This window comes from Amblyraja radiata, chromosome 17, assembly GCF_010909765.2.
Source record: "Amblyraja radiata isolate CabotCenter1 chromosome 17, sAmbRad1.1.pri, whole genome shotgun sequence".
NCBI classification, from domain to species: Eukaryota; Metazoa; Chordata; class Chondrichthyes; order Rajiformes; family Rajidae; genus Amblyraja; species Amblyraja radiata.
Genome location: NC_045972.1, coordinates 39,707,408 through 39,727,760, shown reverse-complemented (window position 1 = coordinate 39,727,760; position 20,353 = coordinate 39,707,408). Strand labels below are relative to the sequence as shown.

At 44.0% G+C, this 20,353-nt stretch overlaps 1 protein-coding gene across 4 annotated transcripts in view; it reads left to right on the top strand.

Moving 5' to 3' along the window:
- The window catches only part of ripor1 (RHO family interacting cell polarization regulator 1), a 281,458-nt gene that overhangs the window by 210,342 nt on the left and 50,763 nt on the right, over window positions 1-20,353 (top strand). For all 4 annotated transcript variants that reach the window (XM_033036276.1, XM_033036274.1, XM_033036278.1 and 1 more), the window contains exons 4-8: window positions 5,316-5,394; window positions 6,389-6,412; window positions 8,334-8,387; window positions 16,204-16,353; window positions 18,061-18,124. In XM_033036276.1, the coding sequence (XP_032892167.1) occupies window positions 5,316-5,394; window positions 6,389-6,412; window positions 8,334-8,387; window positions 16,204-16,353; window positions 18,061-18,124 (371 nt within the window). The remainder of the gene's footprint in view (window positions 1-5,315; window positions 5,395-6,388; window positions 6,413-8,333; window positions 8,388-16,203; window positions 16,354-18,060; window positions 18,125-20,353) is intronic.

Sequence of the window (20,353 nt, the reverse complement as noted above, 5' to 3'; positions counted from 1 at the left end):
TCCCACACATCCACACCAGTTGTGCTGCTGCAAGTAAGATTTTCATTGTCAGGCAGCAACTTTACTGCTACGCCACTGTGCTGCATTTTTTTTTTAATGTTGCGCATTCAATACTGTCGTTGGAAATTGGACATGGCAAAATATTTGCTGAGTTCATTTTCAAAATTCCTTGTACTCATTTTCTCACCCCCACAAGAACCAGGTTTCCAATTATTAACCAAGTTACCATGTCAACAAGTCGTATCGCCCACCCTTGCTCATGTAACTTGTTGACAATTGGTAAACAACCTTGAACAACCAATGCACGTACAGTTTGGATGCAAGTGAAGGTCAGTGACAAATAATGAGCTGTAGTTTGTATTGAATCTCAACGTGTCAGGTAATTGCTTAACGATCGCCATTTCTGAGGCCGTTTGGAACCATTTTGAACAATTGCCACTGAGTACTTTTGTAAAACAACCCAATGGCACGAATGTTGAATTCTTCAACTTCAAGTAATGTGCCCCCCACGCCAAGTCCGGTGCGCTCCCATTTCTCCCACCATCTCCCAAATCTACCCTTCCCAGTCAGCTTAGAAGAAGACACAAAGTGCTGGAGTAACTCAGCGGTCAGGCAGCATCTCTGGAGAAACATGGATAGGCGATGTTTCAGATCGGGTCGCACCTCCTCTCCTCTGCCTCCTTTTCGCCCCTAACCTTTGTCACTTACTTCATCCATCCACTATATCCACCTATCACTTGCCAGGCTTTGTCCCGCCCCTCTCTCTTTTCCAGCTCTCTCTTCCCCCAGCCCCCACCCCGCTACAATCAGTCAAGCTTGCTTTATTGTTATATGTATCGAAACGGAACAATGAAATTTTTACTTGCAGCAGCACAACAGGTTTGTAAACAAGGTACTCAATGAGAAGGATGCTCAACCATAACGTCATCTGTCCATTTGGGCGGTACGGCGGCGCAGCGGTAAAGTCGCTGCCTGGCAGCGCCAAAGACCTGGGTTCGATCCTGTCTACGGGTGCTGTCTGTACGGAGTTTGTACGTACTCCCCATGACCTGCGTGGGTTTTCTCTCAGAGCTCTGGTTTCCTCCCACACTTCAAAGACGTACAGATTTGTAGACTAACGGGCTTGGCAAAATTGTAAATTGTCCCTAGTGTGTGTGTAGGATAGTGTTAGTGTGCGGGGATTGCTGGTCAGCGCAGACTTGGTGGGCCGAAGGGCCTGTTTCCCTGCTCTAAATGAAACGTTCCGTCCCCAGATGCTGTCTGACCCACCAACTTCCTCTAGCACTTTACGATTTGCGTAAAATAAATGAAGTGCCAACAACTGAGGAATCTAATTACAGGCTGATTGATGAGAAAATCCCACGTGAACATTCTCCCTCTTGTCTACAGAGGCTATCTGTAAACATCCTTTGTGAGGGCCTGGATATTCAATTCCACATAATTAGTGGTTACAGCACTTCCACGAGCTTAACCTTAAATATTTGCTAAACTTTGAGATCTATCCATTCAGTATTTGCAGAAGTAGCCACCCGCCTTTAATTACACTTTGTGTATTCACATGGAGTGGCACTTCTTTTTCTCAGGTGATTTGAATACAATAACAGGAGAGGAAACTGATCTGCCTTCACCATTCAATTGAATGGCATTTAAAATTCTAAATAGCACAATTTTGAGGATTCAGCCCTGAATTTTTTCCTTTGTTCCCTACTGAGATAACAATGGATATATTGGGAACATTCAACAGGTTAGGTAACAATTGTGGACAGGGAAATTGAGGTAACATTTCAGCTTGAAGATTCCTGACGAATTGAAGTAACTGAGAAAATCCTAATGTTCGGACACCATGAATTTAAAAAAAAAACTAAATACTGGAAGAAATCACCAGGTCAGGCAGCATCCGTGGAGGGAATGGGCAGACGATCTGTCGGGTCAGAACACTTCATCAGTCTGAAGAATGGTCCCGACCTGAATTGTGGTCTATCCATTCTCTCCACAGATGCTGCCTGACCCGCTGGGTTACTCCAGCACTTTTTGTTCTTTGCTCAAAATTCCTGCAACTGCAGTTTCTTGTGCCTCCAGTCAATGTGAGACCATGACGCTTTGAGGCTGTACGTGTCAGTGACTGGTGCTAATTGTAACAGAGTATACTTATGTGGTGACACACCTAGAAATAGGTTTTCCACATGAATGTTGATGTGTTTGTAATCTGTGATATTCTTCAGCTTGCATTAATTATTTGTTTCTATTTGATCTCTGGAAAGTTAGTTGAGCTACAGTCTGTATTTTTCAGGAATTTGAATTGATGAAGTGCAGTCATTCCTTGCCTTAAGATTATATGTCAGAGTGCTTTCTAATGAAAGGTCACAATGGAATGCTAGTACGAGGCTGGAAGGTGGAAAAATGATTGATTTGGACACTTTAGTTCCTTTTTTTATTTGTAATAGATATGAGGGACACATGACTAGTCTTATCCTGGCTGAAAGGAATATTGATCCATGCACTGCCTTGAGTTGAAGTTCATTAAATTTGTTTTGTCCATGGCTTCGAGCGACTTGCAATGTTGTGATTTATAACCTGAAACATTGAACTATTCGCACTATTTTCTGTTGTGTCACTTGTAGGAGCCCAGTACTTTATAAAGATTCAGGTACGAGCTCAGCTGTAAATTGATTTTGATTCCTGTCTCCTCCATCATTCTACTCTGGGCAACACAATCGTGCAATCTGACATCTGGTGCTGCCTGTGTGGAGTTTGCATGTTCTCTGTCTGAATGCATTGCTTCTTCCTCCTGCTGCGGTCTCCTCCCACATGGCAAAGATGTGTGGATTGCTTTGTAAATTGGCTGCTGTAAATCGCCCCTGGTCTATAGGTGAGTGAGGGAATATGGGGAGAATTAAAATGGGATTAATATAATTGAGTTTAGAGATACGACATGGAAATTAGCCTTCGGCCCACCAAATCCACGCCGATCATTGATCACCCATCTACACAAGTTCTATATTATGCGTAGGAAAGAACTGCCAATGCTGATTTACACCAAAGATAGGCACATAACGCTGGAGCAACTCGACAGTTCAGGCAGCATCTCTGGAGAAAAGAAATAGGAAAAGGAATATCATCTCACTTTTGCATTCTTGCTCTGGGGGCAATTTACAAACACCAATTCATCGACAAATTTGCACGTCTTTGGGATGTGTGTGGAAACCAGAGCACCAGAAGGAAACCTATGTTGTCACAAGGAGAATGTGTAAACCACGCAGCCATGACCCGAGGTCAGGATCGAACCTGGTTCTCTGATGCTGCAAGGCAGCAGCTCTATCAGCTGCGGCACTGTGCCCCACTAGGATCGGCAGCATATTGGCATAGTTGTTGATGATTGCCGTACATGCAGTTGTTTCCATGCTTAATCTTTCCATGATCTTAGTTATTTGCTCCAAGATGGTCTCCATAACTCAAGAGCTAAACCATTGTGTGAACACTTGTTACTCAATATTTTCCCATCAGATAAGAGGTCTGCTTTTAGAATGAATTCTTTGATGAATGATGGACTTGTGAGAAATGCAGATACTCAAATGTTGAAATATTTTTATTCAAGACAAAGCAAAAGCAGGTGTGTTTGCTTTTTGAAGATAGGCACAAAATGATGGAGTAACTCAGTGGGACAGGCAGCATCACTGGAGAGAAGAAATGGGGGACGTTTTGGGTCGAGACACTTTTTCTTTTCTACGGCTGTTAGCGGTAATGGTGGAGGAGGAAGGTACACAAAAATGCTGGAGAAACTCAGTGGGTGCAGCAGCATCTATGGAGCGAAGGAAATAGGTGACGTTTCGGGCCGAAACCCTTCCTCAGACTGATGGTGGAGGAGGAAATGCACAACCTACAGTGGATTTATTGTGCTTTTGGAATTCCCCCACAATTTAGTGGTATTGACATTTGCTTTATTACATAGGTGCTTGATAACCCAAATCAATCCCACAACTGGGTTTCAAATACAAAATACTGCAGATGTTGAAGATCTGAGATAAAACTATGCTATACGATACGATGGGACTTGATTTATCCAAGGAGGGAAATTGATCTGCGAACCTTAAATTCTTAAGGGGTTGGACAGGCTAGATGCAGGAAGATTGCTCCCGATGTTGGGGAAGTCCAGGACAAGGGGTCACAGCTTAAGGATAAGGGGGAAATCCTTTAAAACCGAGATGAGAAGAACCTTTTTCACACAGAGAGTGGTGAATCTCTGGAACTCCCTGCCACAGAGGGTAGTCGAGGCCAGTTCATTGGCTATATTTAAGAGGGAGTTAGATGTGGCCCTTGTGGCTAAGGGGATCAGAGGGTATGGAGAGAAGGCAGGTACGGGATACTGAGTTGGATGATCAGCAATGATCATATTGAATGGCGGTGCAGGCTCGAAGGGCCGAATGGCCTACTCCTGCACCTAGTTTCTATGTTTCTATGTTAACAGTCATAAAACACAACAAGATACATGAAATTAAAGTGACGAGTGGAAAGTCCAGCATTTGGGATGTATATTGATTAAACGGGGGGGGGGGGGAGGGAGTCAGTCTACCCCATGACAGAAGGGGGGAGGTGTTGTACAGTTTGAGATAGCCACAGGGAAAAACGATCTCCTGTGGTCTTCTGTGCTGCATCTTGGTGGAACCAGTCTGTTGCTGAAGGTACTCCTCAGGTTGACCAGTGTGTCATGGAGGGGGTGAGCTATATTGTCCAGGATGCTCCGCTGTATTTGCCAAAACAAAAAATGCTCCAAATATTCAGCAGCTCAGGCAGCATCTGTGAACAGGGCAATGGAACCTTTTCATCAACAGGTTCCTTGTGCGAGGTGGTCAACCTAAAATATTAACTCTGCATCTCCACAGCTGCTGCCTGACCCGCTGAGTATGAACAGCACGTTTTGTTTTGCATCACCTGGCAGATGTCGAGGATTAACAATAAAGCTGGGGGAGTAGAGAATAAATTCAGTTCAGTTTAGTTTATTGTCACGTGTACTGAGGTACAGTTAAGCTTCTTTTTTTTTGCCTGCTAACCAGCCACTGGAAAGATAATGCATGATTACAATCGAGCTATTTGCAGTGGACAGATACATGATCAGCAAGTATCGCTCAAGTACATTTTATTTGACCTGTAAAATATGATAGCTGATGGTGATTTACACAGAGGAACAATTTCAAGACACTTTAGTTTGTTAATGCAGTGCTAAGATGGTGTCTTTCCCATTTGGTTCTGATGGCAATAAAATCTCCTGATTCTTGAATCTTGGCTGTAAGTAACTGTTGTTTCTTGTATACCCACAGCGCATACTTGCAAGTTCATCAGTTGGAACTGGACAATTTAACTGCTCAGCTCAAAGATATGAAAAGGAATTCCAGACTGGTAAGGATTGTTGCTCAGATTACATCTGAAATTGGTTTAAGGTTAGAACATAGCACAGGAACAGGCCCTTCGGCCCACGATGTCCGTGCTGAGCATACTGCCAAGATAAACTAATCTTAGATGGGAAAGCAGAAATGGGGTACTGATTTTGGATGATCAGCCATGATCACATTGAATGGCGGTGCTGGCTGGAAAGGCCGAATGGCCTACTCCTGCACCTATTTTCTATATTTTTATGTTCATCTGCCTGCACACGACCCACTTCCCTCTAAACCTTCCATATCCAAGTACCTTTCTAAAAGCACTTTGAACACCACTATCATATCTGCTTCCACCACCACCACCTCTGGCAGCGAATTCCAGGCACCCACCACCCACTGCATTGAACAAATCGCCTCATACATCTCCTTTAAACTTTACCCCTTTCACCTAACATTGTCAGTTGAATTGCTTGTTGACTTGTTAAAGATTAGAAAAATCATGAGTGCATTGTCATTGAAAAATCTTTCTATGTTAATTGACATTTTCTGTTAATTAATTGTATAGAAGGATACGGGATCCCAAATTTGCTAAAATTAAGCTTCACCCTCTGGCATGTGTTCTATTGTGCTTTTCGCTCTAAGAAATTTAGGAAGACTTTCTTCTGTTATTTTGTTTTTGTGTTCATTTTGGTGCTTGGCATGGGGGTTGTCTTAACATGTTTACTGGTTTCTGGTTTTGTTTTCAGTCACCGTTTCATTTATCCCAGCGGTTAATTCTGCCCATTGTGCGATACATAAACACTTGTATCAGTTTCATTTTGACTTTTAAGGCAATGTCAACTGATTGCAAGTAAATTAAGGTTGAAATGTGCCTGCTGTATTTATGTTCACTTGAGCAGAGAAAAGAGTTATGGTGTCTTGTTTCCCTTGTGCTGTATTTATTTGCATGTTGGCAGTTTTACAGTGGTTAATTGCACAGTGCACATTGTAACTCTTGTGTTTTATTGTTGCAGGGATTTCTATATGACCTTGACAAGGTAAGAACTTGCAGTATTTTACGAACTTGATTGCCGACATCCTTTCGTGTGTCGAGGTGGCAGGTGTTGCAGGCTGAGGCACAGGTGCCTTGCAGCGTCTGGTCTGATTAACGAGTCCCGTCTGACATCTGTAGGATCTGCAGCTTTGTCTGCACCTTCAGAAGCAAGTGTATTAAAATGGATGGTTTGGAAGTTACCCGTTTCCTCCTTTTCTCTTCCAACTTTGAGCTGATATTTTTAAGCCATACTGGTGCCAATGTTTAAATTAGAGATACAGAGCTGAAACATGCCCTTCGGCCCGCCGTGTCACTGCCGACCAGCAATCCTTGCACATTCACACTATCCCATTCACACCAAGGACCATTTACAACTTTACCGAAGCCAATTAACCTACAAACCTGTATGTCTTTGGAGTGTGGGAGGAAACCGGAGCACTCGGAGAAAACCCACGGAGGTCATGGGGAGAACGTACAAGCTCCATACAGACAGCAGCCGTAGTCGAGATCGAACCTGGGTCTCTGGCGCTATTAGGCAGCATCTCTGCTGCTGTGCCACCATGCTGCCCCCGATGCTGCCACTTATTTTGTCATTTACCGGACCTTCCCAAATATCAGGACTAATTCCAATAACTTTTCATTCGCGCTTGCACATCTCTTTACTACTGAACTTGTAGCGCCTTGTTCAGTCTAATAGTTCCCAATTAACACATCCTATGCTTGTGACCAACTACGAACCTGCTCTGATGGCTGGACCAGCAACATTCCAGCATCTGCCGTCTCTTGTGTCTTCAGCCCAATTGTCCCTGTTTGAGTAGGGTTGTCACATTTGGCAAACGTGCCCTTGGAACAGCCTCCTACAATGGTAACTCCAACTTGTCATTTGTAAATGAATACGTTGCACAAGCAGTACATCTGGACATTCATGACGTGCATGAGTTATCTGGTTAGTTTAGAAGTACAGGTGTAGAAACACGCCCTTCGCCCTGCAAAGTCCACGCTGAATATTGATCACCCGCACACTAGTTCCATGTTATCCCACTTTCGCATCCTACATTTTGCTGAAGCCATTTAATGTACACACCTGTACATCTTTGGAATGTGGGAGGAAACCGGAGCACCCGGGGAAAACCCCAAGTGGTCACGGAGAACATACAAACTCTGCACAGACAGTACCTGTAATCAGGATCAAACCCGAGTCTCTGGCGCTGTGAGGCAGCAGCTCTACCACTCCACCACCGTGCCGCACTAAAGCTTATTTGGAGATTGGTTAAGACAGATGAGATTTTAGAATTCGAGGAATACAGTGGGGGGAAACAGGCCCTTCGGCTCATCGATCACCTGTTCACACTAGTTCTATCTTTTCCCACCGTCATCCACTCCCCACACACTAAGGGCAATTTTTACAGAGACCAATTAACCTACAAACCCGCACGTTTTTGGGATGGGGCAGAAAATCCCAGAGTACTCGGAGGAAACCTGCGTGGTCACAGGGAGAACATGCAAACGCCACACAAGCAGCACCCGAGGTCAGGATTCAACCTGGGTGTCTGGCGCCGTTAATCAGCAGCTCTACTGCTGCACCACTGCCGCACATAAGAGTTGTTCTCGGTTCTCCGGAGATGCTGCCTGACCTGCTGAGTTACTCTAGCACTTTGTGTCCTTTTGCGTATTAACCAGCATCTGCATTTCCTTGTTGCTACTCTATTTTGTGTAAAGCTGCTTGTATTTAATGAATGGCTGGATCTCGGATTTTGTGTTCTGAGTGAACTGGATGAATTGGTGTGATGGTGATTGAAATAGTGCTCTGATCAAAACGTAACGACATTCCCAACCTGTTTATTGTGCTGGTAGTAAAAAGACTTGCCAATTTATTAAGTTTAATTTTGTCTTTTTTCTTTTATCCTCCTCTTCCTCCCCGGCAGCAAATCAAGTCGATTGAAAGGTTTGTCCGTCGGTTGGAATTTCATGTCAGTAAGGTAAGAAAGTACAGGACAAGACATCCAACAAATACATTCTTGTATTTCCTTCACACTGTGTGTTTTGCACTTGAAACCAACACCTGAGAATGTTGTGATAAGAAGGAACTGCAGGTGCTGGTTCATACCAAAGATAGATACAAAGTGCTGGAGTAACTCAGCAAGTCAGGCAGACCGTCTGATGAAGGGTGCCGACCTGAAACGTCACCTCTCCATGTTCTCCAGAGATGCTGCCTGGCCCGTTGAGTTCGTCCAGCACTCTGTGTCGACCTGAGAGATTTGCCTTGAGTAAAGTGTGACAAGGTAGAATGTTGTGGGTGGAGGTGTTTTCATAATTTTCCGTGTCAGCTTGTGATCTTGATATGACTGTAAACCTTTCTGTGAATCCTTGATGATGGCACAAAGTGAGAGGAGCCGGATCTTGTGGTGGTCTTGAAATGTGTGTGTTTTGACTAGTGTTCTCACGCAAGCTTTCATCATACGCATATCAAAGCATCCACCTGTTTTGAGTTTAGGTGCTTGCCCATACGTACTCTCCTCGATAGGCTGCTTGTCTGTGTCTGCTCCAAGTGAGGTTACAGATAGTGCAGCGGCCGTTGAAACTTGTAACACTGCTTTGTGATCTTTAAACCGATCTAGCTTTAAGGTAACAAAGGAAAAAAATCAAAGGAAATGTGCAGGCAAGTTTTTAACGCCGAGCCTGGTCGGTGCCTGGCACCCACTGCCAGGGGTTGTGTGGGGGTGAATATAAAAGTGACATTCAAGAGGCTTTTAGATAGGCGCATGGATAGGCGTAAGGAATGGAGGGGTATGGTCCACATGCAGCAGTTTAATTTAACTTTGCACCATGTTCGGCACTGACATTGTGGGCCGAAGGGTCTGTTTCTGTGCTGTATATTTCTATGTTCTATGTACTGTCTGGCCCTTAGAGTCATACAGCATAGAAACAGGCCCTTCAGTCCCATACAGCATAGAAACAGGCCCTTCAGTCCAACCATGATGCCCCATCTAAGCTTGTCCCATTTACCTGCATTTGGTCCAAGTCCCAATAAACCGTTCCTATCCATCCATTACCTGTCCAAGTATCTTTTAAATGATGTATGTTGTTATTATGCCTGCCTCAACTACCTTCTCTGGTGGCTTATTCCATTTTCTCACCACCCTCTGAGTGAAAACATTTTGTCTCCGGTTCCCGTCTCATCTTAAACCTATGTCCTCTGGTTCTTGATCCCCCTACTATTGGTAAAAGACTCTGTGCTTTTGCCTTATCAATTCCCTTCATGGTTTTGTACACCTCTATATGATCACCACTCAGCCTCCTGCGCTGCTTCTGTTAATATTTACGATGATATCAGTTACATTCCCATCTTGGTGACAGATCCTATCTTCCGGAGAGTGCTGATAACAGTATGCCTGCGGTATAATTCTGTGCTAGATTGTAATGACCTAATTGCGTTGTGCTGTCTCTCATTGTACAGTTGATGAATCATCGCATGTATCTGATCATGTGCAGTCGCTTTCTATGTGATCACATGCAGTGTGTGATATTGTGGCCACGATGGCAAGATTAAACGCTGGATTGCAAAAAAATAAGTTAAATGTGTTTTTTGTCTGATGCAGAGAAGAACGAATTGGTAAAGTCCATGCGACAGGATGTGGTAACGAACAGGAGAAGTGTGTGATGTTTGGGCACATCAGGGGAAGCCACTGTTAAAATAGTTTAGATGACATAATTACACTGATATTTCATGTAGCACGAATGAAATGTTTTGTTGAGGCGTTCAATATTTTTCTCAGTGGATTTAATCAGGGGTTATGGGGAAAAGGCAAAAGAATTGGGTTGAGAGGGAAAGATAGATCGGCCGTGATTGAATGGCGGAATCTACTTGCGAGGATGGGAGGGAGGGGAGGGGAGCAAAGGAGGGAAGGGGAGCGAGTGAGGGCTAACGCAATGGTCACATTTATTTCAAGAGGGCTAGAATACAAAAACGGATGTCTTGTTGAGGTTCTATACGGCGCTGGTCAGGCCACATTTGGAGTATTGTGAGCAATTTTGGGCACCCTATCTGAGGAAACCTCCTCCACCAGAGGAGGTTTACAAGAATGATCCCAAGAATGAGTGGATTAACATATGATGAGCGTTTGACGACTCTAGGCCTGTACTCGCTGGAGTTTAGAAGAATGAGGGGAGACCTCATTGAAATACTGAATAATTAAAGGCTTGGATAAATTGGATGTGGAGAGGATGTTTCCACTAGTGGGAGAGTCTCGACTCTAGAGCTCATAGCCTCAGAATTAAAGGACGTTCCTTTAGGAAGGAGATTAGGAGGAATTTCTTCACTCAAAGGGTGGTGAACCTATGGAATTCTTTGCCACAGAAGGCTGTGGAGGCCGAGTCAGTAGATATTTTTAAGGCAGAGATAGATAGATTCTTGATCAGTACTTGTGTCGGGAGTTAATGGAATAAGGCAGGCGTATGAGGTTAGGAGGGAGAGATAAATCAGCCATGATTGTATGGCGGAGTAGATTTGATGGGCTGAATGGCCTAATTCTGCTCCTATCACTTATGAGCTTAGGAGGGAGGGGAAAGGGAAAGGTGAATCCTGCACTTGAACCACTACCATCCAACAGTGTCATGCAGCTGACCTTTGAAGTGGATAGTTACAGATTTAATAGTTTGCAGCTGGAGATCTAAACGCTTCCAAACCAAAGACCATTTAGCCTGTCAAACAATTTTCAACTATCTGATGTTCAACACAGTATTTGAGTACGTCTTTAGACAGTTGCTTCAAGCATGTACAGATTTCCCGACGAGCCAAGAATCTTTGCTCTGCAGCACTAGCTTTTCTGCGAGAGCTTTCGATTCAACTGCTTCTGTATTGTTAAAAATACTTCTTTGCTTCGTTTAGAGATAGAGTGCTGAAACAGGCCCTCCGGCCCACCGAGTCCGCTCTGACCAGCGATCTCCCCGTACACTAAGACTATCCTACACACAAGGGATAATTTGGGATGGGAGATTGCAACCTTCACGTGGTCCGCCCTGTTTCGACGAATGCAATCAACCTGGCGTGCACAATCAAATAAGATCAAATAGAACAAGTTGTCCTACAACTTTAGGCTGTGCACGCCATACGCAAGAAGAAGAAGGGATAATTTATAATTTTTACTGAAGCCCTAGCAGGCGGCACGGTGGCGCAGCAGTAGCGTTGCTGCTTTACATCGCCACAGACCCGGGTTCCATCCTGACCATGGTTGCTGTCTCTACGGAATTTGCACTTTTCCCTGTGACCACTTGGGTTTTCCAGTTTCCTCCCACATTCCAGAAGATGTGCAGTTTTATAGGTTAATTGGCTTCTGTAAATTGTCCCTGGTGTGTAGGACAAAACCAGTGTACAGGTGATCGATGGTCAGCCCGGACTCGGTGGGCTGAATGGCCTGTTTCCACGCTGTATCACTAAACTTAACTAAACTTTTTGTGACCAATAGTTTCTTCCCAACAACCATCAAGCTCTTGAACACTACACAACACTAACCACAACTATAATCTATAAACCGTCTTTGATTCCACTCATTTTGTGTTTCCTTTTTGCACGTATTGGCGTTATCAATTTTATAGTTTTTTTGTTTATTATATAGTATCCACGTGTATTGTATTTACAGCTTTGTTATGCTGCTGGAACTAAGAATTTCATTGTTTCGTTGTCATATTACAATTAAACACCTCGCCCTTGATTTTTACAAATAGAATATAACATGTATGGTCAAACACACTGGTAGACGGAATAAAGGCCAAGACTACTTTCTAAATGGGGAGAAGATTCAGAAATCAAAGGTGTAAAGTCCTGGTGCAGTTGGTGTAAATCAGCATCTGCAGATCCTTACACTTTCATTGTTTTCTCGTTTCCCTCTTCCCCGACTCCCTCTCTGATGAAGGGTCTTGACCCGAAACGTCAACCATTCCGTCACTCCAGAGATGCTGCCTGTCCCGCTGAGTTACTCCAGCACTACATCTATCTGCATTTCCTTGTTTCTATGATTAAGATGTGTTGGTTCTGAAAGTGTCCCACTATAGAACAGCGTGTACGAATGACCTTGTCATGGGAACTGACATCATTTGATGAGCATCCATGCAAAACCGTGTTAAATATTGCATGTTATATTCATGTCTCGAAGTGTCTGGTGAAATTTCCATAGTGGCCCAATTTAACCTTAAAGTGGTCGCAATTAATCAAAAGAAAAAAACATTGATTCGTACATAGGAAAAATAAATGTGTTATGTGTCCAAATTTCCATGTCAATCATTCTTACTATTTTACCCCCCTTCAAAAATGATTTCATAAGTTCATAGATTTCCACAACTGTTTGAGTAATAAAAAATTTTTTTGACCTTGGATCATTTTTGGCACTTGTTTTGAAGTACTGCTGCTGATGTAGTTGCATATACTCTTGCTGTCATGGAAATCACTTAATTTATGTTCTGAAATGTTTCTGTAATGACTGGATGTCCTTAAAATCAGACGTCTGTGCAGACACTTATAAACATGTCATTTTTATAATCGGCTTACCAATGGTTATTTCTCTGGAACTAATCACCCTGCAAATACTATGGGGAAGTGTATACAAACCTGTAAAGAAGTTATTGAGGCAGTGTTGTGCAACTCCTGTTTTCACAGTGCACCCTGCTTCAGCATCCAAACACTCTGAAGAATGGTCCCGAGCCGAAATGTCCATTCCCTCCACGGATGCTGGCTGACCCACTGAATTACTACAGCACTTTGTGTTTGGCTTAAGGTTCCAGCATCTGCAGTTCCTTTTGTCCCCAAACCCAGTGCTAGATTAATCAGAAGCAAATGCTGTGATTTTCTTCTACAACTAGAGGTCCAGCACCGATTTTTCCGGCCACTGGTGGTCCAACACCACCTTTAATTTGGACAGTCCCCCCAATAATGTAGCGCCTAGGCCGGGTGAGGTGGCCGATCGCGACCTTCTCGGGACTTCCGCGGCCGATCGGCGGGTCAAAGTTGCCGCCTTCGGTCGGGGCTCAGGAACTCGGCCCTGCCGGAGCCGGTAGATCCGTTCCCGTAGGTCGAATTCAAAGGCCGACTTTGCGGGCTGGTAGCTTGATCCCTCGGCGGCATAGGCGAACCGTTCCCGTATCGTTGGACTCCTCTCGGAGACCATGACCTCTGATGGTCTGGCAAAGCGGATCATCCAGAAAGGTTCTGGAACAAAGGATGCAGGAAAATCGGTGGTGGACCTGTATGTGTTTGCTTCTTGGAGGAAGTGATTGTAGAGGGTGTCTGGCTCGGATCTTTAATTGTCTGCTGCATTATGTATCTATTCAAATTACCTGATGCATGCAAAATTTAGACATTTGGAAGATTAATAACTTGTTTGTGGCTACAATCTCAAATAATTTAAACCGGAAAAAGCAGCTAAGTAAATCTCCAAATGATTTACTCTTAATCTGCATCAAAAGTCTGGAATTACAATGTTTTGTATTGCTTAATAATTCCACGCTTGCATTGCAACAATCTCGGAGTTTGTTCAGTCTTCCCGCTTTGACTTTGTCAGCCTCAGTATCTCATTATTATGTCATTGCTTAAAATACCGTGCTGAACAAATTCCAACAGCTGGGATTCCTTGATCCGTGAATATCACATTCTTACTTTGTATACTTTGCTAAATTTTTGTGTTGGGGGAAAAAAAGATCTCATGGATTAATTAAGAAAATCATATGTCGGTGGGCAAAATACGAGATGCTTTACATCACCCATTTGAATATATTCAGTCACTGAAGTGACTAGTTAGAATTTTGGTCACATGCTCAAAGGAGTATTTATTTTAGCAGATAATGCTTATCCCATGGATGAAGTAGGTTCAGGATATCCGACCCCGTGAATGTATGTGCATTGTGCTGGAGATGCAGCTTCCCCCTACAATGGGTGACCTCGCAGTGCTGACGATGATTTGAGTCGAAGCTGTACTTTCAACAGCGGAAGAGAACTCAGGTCTATCATTCTGCACTGATTACCCATTAACGGCATAGAAAGACCCACTGTGATCTGTCGCTAAGCCCCACACTCTCCTCCCCACTCCAGATGCAGCTTGTGTCACACCAGCTTGAACACTTGTAGCTGTGAGGTTATCTCAAAACCTTTATCAAGAAGAATTCAAAAGCATAAAGGAATGACGTGCTTTGAACATGAAGGTAGTGTGAGCCTGCTGTGTTGGTGTAAGGAAGGGAATATTCAGTTATTTTGGAGGAATTATTTCCATCAGTCTGAGGGTATGAAGTTATCCTTTAAGTGAAGCAATTCTGAACTAAGTATGTCGGCACGGTGGCGCAGCTGTAGAGTTGCTGCCTTCCAGCACCAGAGATCCGGGTTCGATCCTGACTACATGTGCTGGATGTATGTACATTCTCCCTAGTACGTGTAGGATAGCATTAGTGTGCTGGGATCGCTGGTCGGCATGGACTCGGTGGGCTGAAGGGCCTGTTTCTGTGCTGTATCTCTAAACTAATCTAATGTTATCATGAGCTAATGATGTGGCTGTACAGGTCAGCATTAAATAATGCTCAAAGCAAACTGCTGGAGGTGTACAGCTGGTCCGCTGAAAACTCCGAGTTCCTTCAGAGGTTTGTTTCTTTGCTCAAGATCCCAGTATCTGCAGTCTATTGTGTTGCATAATAATGCATGAGTTGGGCAGAGAACAGAGCAAGGGACTATTAGCATTCAAAGCACTACTGCCGACTTGCTGATGTTTATTAATGTCTTCCTGACTTCCTATTGCTATTTTCTTTTCTTCTGGACACTTTTTGGCAATGCATTTTTAAATCGCTCCAATCTGGCTCCTATGGGAATGTGTGGCTCTCTGCCTTTCAAACTGAGCCCAAGTGCAGAAATAGAAATATTTACAAGTTGGAACGTCGAAACGCACCATCTAAGTCCATGTCAGTATTATCCCTCACACAGCCAGAGTTCTGAGCCAAGCTTTTCTTTGCAGAAAATATCAAAATAGGCCATGCGGCAACTTAAAAAGGCAGATGTTTAAAATTAAATATCACAGCAAAAAAAGATGATGAATTTTGAAATTTCCTTATAAATATTGATACCCCAGTCTGTTGCATCTCTTTGTTGAGAGATGAACCTCAACCTATGTGTAGGAAGGAACTGCAGTTGCTGGTTTACACCGAAGATAGACACAAAATGCTGGAGTTATGCCCCTGTCCCACTTAGGAAACCTGAACGGAAACCTCTAGAGACTTTGCGCCCCACCCAAGGTTTCCGTGTGGTTCCCGGAGGTTTTTGTCAGTCTCCCTACCTGCTTCCACTACCTGCAACCACCTGCAACCTCCGGGAACCACACGGAAACCTTGGGTGGGGCGCAAAGTCTCCAGAGGTTTCCGTTCAGGTTTCCTAACTCAGCGGGACAGGCAACATCACTGGAGAGAAGGAATGGGTGCCGTTTCGGGTCGAGACCCTTCTTCAGACTGCAGAAGGGTCTTGATCCGAAATGTCACCCATTCTTTATATCCTGGGTGTCCTGCCTGTCCAGCTGAGTTACTCCAGCATTTTGTGTAAACCTCATCCTGTGCTGACTTCTCTGCTTGATGTGCCCCACTGGTAATTGTCAATGGAATGCTTCAGCTGTGAAGCTTTTGAAGAAGTATTGAGATCGAGTCATTCATTCTGTCTCCAGTTCTGACCCTCATCTGCCATCTCAATTACCTGTGCCAACACTGTACAGCATCAGCTTAATATGGTCTGATCTTGTCGCACTGGCATTCTGATTTATTTTTTTTCACTCGCAGATTGATGAACTGTATGAATCTTACTGCATTCAACGAAGGTTGCGGGATGGAGCCAACAACATGGTGCGGGCCTACACCACATCGCAAACCAGCAAAGAGGCAAGGGAGAGCTTATCTGAAGCGAACAAAGGCTACAAAGAATACACAGAGGTAAATCCAGGAACGGGAGGAATGCTATTAAGTAACTAAAGGATTCCCATTCCAAACCCTGTACCGGATCTTGGGAACGGAAGTACGATAGTAGTTTGTTAAAGTTTCCTTCATCCACTGAGTAAAACATTGAATGTGTTTATCTTGAAGATCTGGACGGTCCCCGATTCAACCCTGCATTTGCTAAAGTGTAGAAACCGCTATGGCAAAAAAATAAGACTTGTTCATTGAGCCTGTATTGTGGAAATGGAAATTGTTTTTATCTAAATTTGTTTCCTGAATTTAAGTTGACCTCTGATCCACATTCATGAAACCATCTGGGAGTTCTTTCATTTTTGCACGTTGGTATTTTTAGTTTAGGGATACAGCGCGGAAACGGGCCGTTCAGCCCATCAAGTCTGTGCCGACCAGCAATTCCCACACACTCCAATTCCCAGTCAATTAGCCTACAAATCTGTAAGTATTTGGAGTGTGGGAGGAAACTGGAGCTTCCCGGAGAAAACCCACGCAGGTGATGGGGAGAACGTACAAACTCTGTACAGACAGCACCCGTAGTCACGATTGAACCCAGGTTTCAGGCGATCTAAGACAGCACCTCTATTGCCGCGCCACTGTGCCGTCCCATTCATGAATCAACTCTTCTACCATCAAGATGAGGGATGATTTATCTTTGTCTTTTCTGGTGTTTGCATTGTGTATTAACGATTCAAATTTAATGGGTATGGTCTGAATCATTTGTGGAGCTTCTATGCATTTGTCAAGAAGAATCTGCATTATAAAGTATTATATTTTTAGAATGGTCCATACAAATAATTTTTGAAGTATCACTGTTGTAATGTCAGAAGCATGACGGAAAATTGCTTACAGCAAATCACTTAAAACTAATGAAATGTTTAGTTATTCATTTAGGCCAGGTCATTGGGAGATCTCAGCTGCTCTCTCTTTCAGTGTAGTGCCTGGTCTCACAATCCCTCCCTTAACTGGTCGCCAGAGTTGAGCTTGCTGCCAGAAAGACTCCGGCTTTAATAGTACAATGCTCTCCACTGTCCGATTATCAGCTTGATTATGTCTGCACCTCACTAGAGTGCAAAGTGTCTCTGAGTTCGAGAGTCTTGGCACAGGGCGGAGGCTGGTGTCATTGTATTCTGGAGCCTGGCCTTATCTCTGTCCACAGCACTGCATTGATGGTGAGGGATGACAGAAACATCCCATGTCTCTATTATTCTAAGCAATCTGCTCAATAAACTAGTGTCTGTCATCAGGCGCCCACTCACTCTGGCCTCTATGGTTGGGAAGAATGATTAGGTTGGGATAAGTGCGGCCAAACTGCACTTTCCCACAGAGAACTTCACTGTATATGTGCTTAACTGATGTGAACCAGAGTGCTGAATGACTGAACAAGAGTCATCACGTGTAGTGAACCTCGCCATGCACAAGGTCATAAGTGATAGGAGCAGAATGGGGCCATTCAGCCCATCAAGTCTACTCCGCCATCCAATCATGGCTGATCTATCTCTCCATCCTAACCCAAGTCTCATGCCTTCTCTCCATAACCTCTGACACCCGCATGAATCAAAGCAGCTGGAATGGTCTTTGTTTCTATAACTATTCTCCTTCAGCGTTATGATATCTTAAGTATTATCTCTGCTTTGTCTTCAAAAATAAACATGTGCAGCATGGTCCTAAAGATTTTTTTCTTTCATTCAGAGTATGTGTACGATGGAGAGCGACTTGGAAAACCAATTAGGAGAATTCCATGTCAAAATGAAAGGTGGGTAACGTTCTGACAAAAACTGATTGCATTTTTTTAAAAGATGCCTATCTGCTTTATGTCGATCTGCTGTGTTGATAACTCCTTGCCTTTGTACACCTCTTGTCCTCTGTAAGAATATGCCATTATGTTGTGCGATCATTGTCTCATCTAACTGCTACATTTGACACAGCCGTACAGGAGTGTCTGCGTTATGCTTTCAGGCTGTGTCATATGTAATAGCTAGATGAGATAATGATGAGGCAGGTTACAGTGTAAATGTTTCTAAATTCATGTAATTTACGTAATGGACTATCTGCTTGTGCAGAGAATGTATTTACTCTCGCTTGGTTCTGATCCACTTCAAGTGATTAGTAATTACAGCACTGAATGCAGGATTATGAACTAATAGCAGTTCATTGTAATGCAGCTCTTATTGTGTCCTGGGAATGATTACTCTGTTGCTGACGTAAGTGTACAGGAGGTCTCTGTCTCATCCACAGTCGGATGCATGGTGTCCCGGATTTGACTTTACTGAACAATATCAGTTTGGACCGGGGCTGAGAATGCGACACTGAATGAGGGCTTTGTATTTGTGCAAAGAGCAGCAGTGGAGAGAAGGATCGGTGGCTTATATGGCAAGCAGCAGCAGTGCTGACCACAGCCGGCAGAGCAACACGCCAGCATCTCACTGAGCAAAGCAGGTCGCTAATTGAATGCTGTCTGCCAGTCCTTGCCAAAAGGGTTTGGAGAAGCAACAAATAATTTCCTGTTTATTTTACTCCCTTTCACACCTTCCTTCCTGTGCAAAAGTGCAGTCATTGTGCTTTGAATCTGGCCTTCTGTTTTGTGCAAATTCATTTGGCCTTACTTACGTTTCTTCACCGATTGGTGTACATAATCTTCAGTGACCCGAAGGTGCTTATTTTCAGTCATCTTCGAGTACAGTAAAAACGTACCTGCTCGGAAATGTTCATTTAAAATTGTCCGTTCCTTCCCAGGTGTATATGCGGGACACCTGATCATAAGTGATAGGAACAGAATGAGGCCATTCGGCTCATCAAGTTTACTCTGCCATTCATTCATAGCTGATCTATATCTCCCTCATAACCACATTCTATCTCTCCCTCATAACCTCTGACACCCGTACTAATCATTAATCTATCTATCTCTGCCTTAAATATATCCACTGACTTGGCCTCCACAGCCTTCTGTGGCGAAGAATTCCACAGATTCACCACCCTCTGACTGAAGAAATCCCTCCTCATCTCCTTTCCAAAAGAACGCCCTTTAATTCTGAGGCTGTGACCTCTAGTTCTAGTCCTGATCATTGAGATGTAAATCAGACGGTCTCGTAGTGAATGTGGGATTGCCGTGCTCAATTCATCCTGGCTGCTTACATGTGGCAGAAGATTTGTTTTGTTTATTGTCACGTGTACCGAGGTACAGTGAAAAGTTTTTTGTTGTGTGCCAACCAGTCAGTGGAAAGTCTATACATGATATTACATTTGAGCCGTCCACAGTGTACAGATACAAGTTCAGTGCAAGTTAAAGTCCAGTAAAGTCCGATCAAAGATTGTTCGAGGGCCTTCAATGAGGTAGATAGTAGCTCCGGACCGTTCTCTAGTTATTGGTAGGATGGTTCAGTTGCCTGATAACATCTGGGAAGAAACTGTCTCTGAATCACACTTCTGTACTACTTACCTGATGGGAGAGGGGAAACGAGGGAGTGACCGGGGTATGACCTGTCCATGATTATGCTGCTGGCCTTGCCGAGGCAGCCTGAAGTGTACCTGGAGTCAATGGAAGGGAGGCTGGTCGGGTGCTGTCTGCAGTCAGGATGGAACCCAGGTCTCTGGCGGTGTAAGGCAGCAACTCTACCACTATCTCTAAACAGTATCTCTAAACTAAATCTTTAAACTCAAAACTAAACAAATTGACTGCTCGGTGATTCTTAGTCCAGGCGGTTCGTTCGCTCGTGTGTCAGACGATGTAGCTCGCTGTTGGCTTCTGTCGTCGTCCAACGTTGACAGAATTGTCGTCCGACGCGTCACAGAGTGCACGAGGCTTCTGTCATGATCCCCAGTCCAGGCGGTAGCCACCTGCTATTACAGCTCCTGCTGATGAATAGAGTGGAGGAGGTAGATGACCTCATCAAGACACTTTGTACAACGTCAGAATGGAATCAGCACCACCATGCTGCCTCAGGGTTGCCAGGCAACGGGGAAAAAACTGCATTATAATCTCGAG